This window comes from Dioscorea cayenensis, chromosome 9 (genome assembly GCF_009730915.1).
Source record: "Dioscorea cayenensis subsp. rotundata cultivar TDr96_F1 chromosome 9, TDr96_F1_v2_PseudoChromosome.rev07_lg8_w22 25.fasta, whole genome shotgun sequence".
Lineage (NCBI taxonomy): Eukaryota > Viridiplantae > Streptophyta > Magnoliopsida > Dioscoreales > Dioscoreaceae > Dioscorea > Dioscorea cayenensis.
In genome coordinates this window covers 11,904,018-11,909,384 of record NC_052479.1, presented here as the reverse complement: position 1 = coordinate 11,909,384, position 5,367 = coordinate 11,904,018, and the positions used below count along the sequence as shown (strand labels likewise).

Sequence of the window (5,367 nt, the reverse complement as noted above, 5' to 3'; positions counted from 1 at the left end):
AAAATATGTATATATAGCTGGAGATTCGTACTTCTCTCACTCAATTTCACTAAAATACTTCGTGAGAAAAGTACGAAGGGGGCATTTGTTTATGTAAAAAAATTGCATGTCCTGATTCAAATCGAATAAAAAAATTTTTTTTAAAAAAATTACATATAGTTAAATAATAATCGAATTAGGACAACATGTGGTTAAAATAAATAAATTTCATTATATTTGAATATATTCAAGATAAGTCTAGAAGATATTTTCGATATAATCTAAATATTTGGAATTTGAAGATCAGCCGAGAGAGAGAGATCTCGAGACGATCTAAAATATCCAAATCATAAGATTAGCCTAGAGCACAGATCTCGGGGTGATCTAAAATATTCAAATCACAAGATCAGCCGAGAGCACAGATCTCGAGGCGATCTAAATATTTAAATCACAAGATCAGCCGAGAGCACAGATCTCGAGGTGATCTGAAATATTCAAATCATAAGATCAGCTGAGAGCACAGATCTCGAGGTGATCTAAAATATCCAAATCATAAGTTCAGCCTAGAGCACGGATCTCGAGGCGATCTAAAAATATTCAAATCATAAGATCAGCCTAGAGCACGATCTCAAGGCGATCTAAAATATTCAAATCATAATATCAGCCTAGAACACAGATCTCGAGGCGATCTAAAATATTCAAATCATAAGATCAGCCTAGAGCATAGATCTCAAGGTGATCTAAAATATTCAAATCATAATATCAGCCTAGAGCACAGATCTCGAGGCGATCTAAAATATTCAAATCATAAGATCAGCCTAGAGCACAGATCTCAAGGCGATCACAGATCTCAAGGCGATCTAAAATATCAAAAATCACAAGATCAGCAAACACACATCCCAAGGCAAATTGGGTTAATGAATTAAAAAGATAAAAGAGATATATATAATAAAATAATGAATAAATAACAAATAAATAAAAAGTAAAAAAATAAAAATAAAAATAATAAATAAATAATAAATGAAGATTGAAATTTTGAAATTTCAAAATTATGAATTGAAAAATCCGATATTATCCTAGATCTTATAGGGGGTTAGGATTAGGATAAGAAGGAGAAGGTTCCAGGGGTTAAGATAAGGAGGAGAGGTCTTTTAAAAAAAGAAAAAAAGATCTGAAGAGGTTAGGGGAATTACAAAAAAAAAAAGGAAGATTGAAAAGATTGGAAGAAGAAAAAAAATTGAAGAAGAAGAGAAAAAAAGAAAAAGGAGGATTATATATAAAAACTCGCCACTTGCCGCCGCCAGATCACCGATGCCGATGAAATTCACCATCGTAGCATGCTTGGATGGTCGAGATAATGCCGCCAAGCATGCCACACTCGCTCTCGCTGTTGCCGTCGCTACCAGTCACCGCTGCCATTGATCATCGCCGCGGCATGCTTGATGGTCGAGATAATGCCGCCAAGCATGCCGCCCACTCGCTGCTGCCGTCACGCCACGACCGTCAAAAAAGCCACACTTCCTCGCCCATTTTGTGCATATGCGAGAATCATGGTGTTCCATGAGACGATGTTTCGCTCGGGCATTTTATTGAATAGCGAGCGATGTCTCGTTAGGGAAGCTACATTTTTGCGTATAAATCAAGCATGGCACTCCCACGTAACACACTAAACATATAGTCGCATTGGATTATATATGAGTGAAACCGCTTAAGCTCAAGCAATGCAAGGCATGGCGAAAGCACGTGGGATGCTCGAAAAACGTGGCCCGGTCCGGGATTGCACCAGCTCTTCTCATTTCACAAGACAAAGTCAATGCCTTCTCATGAAGTCCATTCTGAATGAATCCTGAGATCATGGCTGTCCAAGAAACTGTGTTTCTATCTGTTCTACTCCTGAACATCATCCCCGCAGTCTCCAAGTCACCACACTTTGCATACATGTCAATAAGAGCATTTCCGACGAGATCATCTATCATTCGACAAGGCACCCGTGATACTCAACATATTAGCAAAAGGGAACTGTTTCCCAAACTCTTCAGTCCTCCCAGCCCATGCATACCCAGAGACCATCACATTATAAGAAACATTATCCCTCTCCGCCATTTCATTGAACAACTTTGTAGCTCCGCTTATGCACCTGCATTCCCAGGAGAAATCCAACAATGAATTGTTAATAAACACATTCCAATAAAAGTCTGATTTGATGATGAGACTTTGAACCTGCTGCCCAAACCGAAGATCCCCGAGCTTTATTCCGGCAGTTAAAACTCCAGAGAAAGTGAACTGAGAGGGCTTCAACTCCAAGTTCCTCATCTCCATGAAGAGCTTCATAGCATCACCGTGGAATCCTTCTTTAGAATAACCCATCAACAAGGCATTGTATGTCACTATGTCCCTCTCCGGCATTTCATCGAAAAGGCATCGAGCAACATCGATGAGGCCACACTTGGAATAAGAATCCACCAAAGTGTTGCATACTAACAGTGTACTCCCAAAACCAGATTTTGCAACATGAACATGAATTTGGTTCACCAAACGTGAAGCGTGAGGATCACTGAAAAGATCGAACGCCTCCTTGGAACAACCCAACTGCGAGAATGCGCCGATCATGATCGTCTAGGTGACCTTAGTGCGCTCGATGGTGAGCACAAACAGCTTCCGGGCTTCATCAAGCTCGCCGAACTTGGTGCATCCGGAGATCATCCGGTTTGCGGTGAAGGTGTTCTTGAGAAGCATCCATTGTCGATAAGGGATTGGAGAAGGTGGTTTGAATTATAGGTCTGGAGATCAAAACCGGTTTTGAGCATCTTAGGGTCCGTGACCACATAGCTGCGAAACAACTTACCACCTTTGAAGATTTCCCTACCACCGTTTGATCTGGATCGGACGGCTGGGAAAGCTAGACGGGATATGAGGAGGATGTATCCCGAGGCGATGGTTGGAAAGACTAGATCCTTCATCATGATCAAAGGGAAGCAATGACGGGAAGCCATGTGTTTTGAATGGTCTCATACCAGGAGGATTCGGTACAACGAATGGTCCTCACGTGCATGGGAATTCAAAGGGGCATAAAGCATGCATGTGCATGAGATGAAAAATAAAAGAAAATTAAAAAAATAAATGAGAAAAAACATATAAAAAATGATGGAAAGCATGTTCTTGAAACATGCATAAAAAATAAATGATTAATTAATTAATAAAGAAAAAAAAACGGGGCCACCACCAATAGACTATTAGGTTCCAGGCTTAAAAAAAATAAATAAATAAATAAATAAATAAAAATCACGTGACTCCTGTATGCCTGAGAATGTGATAGAAAACATGCAATGGTATATGCATAGTTTTTTTTTTAAAAAAAAATAATAATAATATAATCCAAAAAAATGAAAATAATAAAAAATGCACATGGAGCTCTAAACAAATAGCATGCATGCATGCTCATACATTTAGAAGCCAGGATCACCATGCATAATATAAAACAAAAGAATTTCATGCATACATGCATGAGTTTAAAAAAAAAGTAAGTAATAGAATGCCCATGTGCGTCCCCCATACAAACGTGCATTAAAAAAATAAAAATAAAAATAATAATAATAAAAGAATGAAGAAACCATGCCCATACGCATGAGATAAAAAAAAAATAATAAAAAAAATAAATAAATTTAAAAAAAACTATGAAATAGAAATAAAATATATAAATTATGGAATGCACATAGAAGCTCTCTTATGAAATAATGGGGTATATGCATGGATATATATCAAGTGTGGTATTTTAACAAAATTTCTATCGATCCAAAACAACACCATGGGTTAGTCAATAATTAAAACTCATGTCCCAAAGGCAGTAATAAATTTCAAAGCGATAACAAAGCGCCTATCGCATACAACAGCAAAGCATGCAACGCGATGATGAGGCATAGGCAGCGGTGACTTATTTATTTCAAAACGGCAACAAAAATTTCAAAATAGCAATGAGGCACGCAACGCAGTGACAAGGCATAGGCGGCGGCAACGATATATATATATATATAAAGAAAGTCATATATTGACCTATATATGATGTATTGAATAAAATAACCAAACTTATAATTCGCAAATTTTCTTGTCCCTTTACTTGTGCTTTTGCCCTTAATCGGAGGTTCCTAAGATTTCTAATCTGGGGTAATTAATAATAGGGGCTTGCCCCTATTAGGAATGAAAGAACCCGCGAAACAAATATGATATTTGTGCTTCGATTTATCGTCTGGTGTCTTCTTCATGATGCCGGACGCGTATTTTCGATCCCACAACTACATTATAACAAAAAGTAATTAGATAATGAACGAAATTGTAACTTTTTAAAACTTGGGGACCAAAATAGAAGCACATCCAAAGTTAAGGGATCATTTTGGTTGTTTACCCTATATATATGTATAGTATATGTATATGTATATGTGTATATGTGTATATATGCATATGTGTATGTGTATATGTAAATATTTCTGTATACATATGTATATATATGCATATACATTAATATGTATATGCAGATGTATATTACATTTATATATATGACTTAAGGATTTTCAACTCCTGGAATTTCGACTTACGTCCACTTTGGACGCAATTCCAAATACATTCTTGGGAGTAATTGGTTTTACCTTAGTATTTTAAAATCTCTCAAACCAAACAAAAGATTTTAAATGTGATATTTAAAATTATATTATAACTTCAAATACCATAATACAAACACTACCTTAAAACGGTTGATGCATAAATAGATATTCTTGGGACAGGTTTAGGACTTCACAAATGCGTACTTGAAAATCGTTAATTGTGCAAGCAGTTATCCTAATGCCTTGACCACTAATCCCTGCCAGCCAACAGTGGTGGCGTAATTAGCATGTGTAGGGAGTTTTATTTCCTGTGCTACAACTTAGTTTCTGTTATGTCTTGAGAGCAATTAACTCAAGACAGTGTATTAACCTCGTTAGGAAAACAACCATTATGGCATGAAACTTCCACGTACGTTTATATAAATTCAATGCCTCTCATAGATCATCTCCAGCTTCTTACGCCTATGTCCTTAGGCCTGTAAGCAGCCCGTAAGCAGCCGAGTATAAATAGACATGATGAGGATTTTTAGGGCATCTTTTTATTCAATCTTGAAGCCCTTTTGGAGGTGAGGTTAGGGAAGAAAGGAGACAGATCTTCAGGGCTTATTAAGCAATTTTTGGAGGAGATTTGGATCCATTACCAAGGCAATTTTTGTTCAAAATTTTTGTTCGTAGAAGCTTCTTGGGATTTTCCCTGCGATCTACTTCTAGCGCAATTGAGAAGGGGGTTTGCTTGTTTATTTCTATTCTCTTCATGTCTTGTAACTTGGATTATTGCCCTCCATTGATGGAG

General features: G+C 37.1%; 1 protein-coding gene across 1 annotated transcript; it reads right to left on the bottom strand.

Annotated features, from left to right (window-relative positions):
- Positions 1-1,944: 1,944 nt before the first annotated feature.
- LOC120268482 (putative pentatricopeptide repeat-containing protein At2g01510) lies at positions 1,945-2,589 on the bottom strand. The gene has a single exon (XM_039275873.1). The coding sequence runs from the start codon at positions 2,587-2,589 to the stop codon at positions 1,945-1,947; it is 645 nt and encodes a 214-aa protein (XP_039131807.1).
- Positions 2,590-5,367: the final 2,778 nt, after the last annotated feature.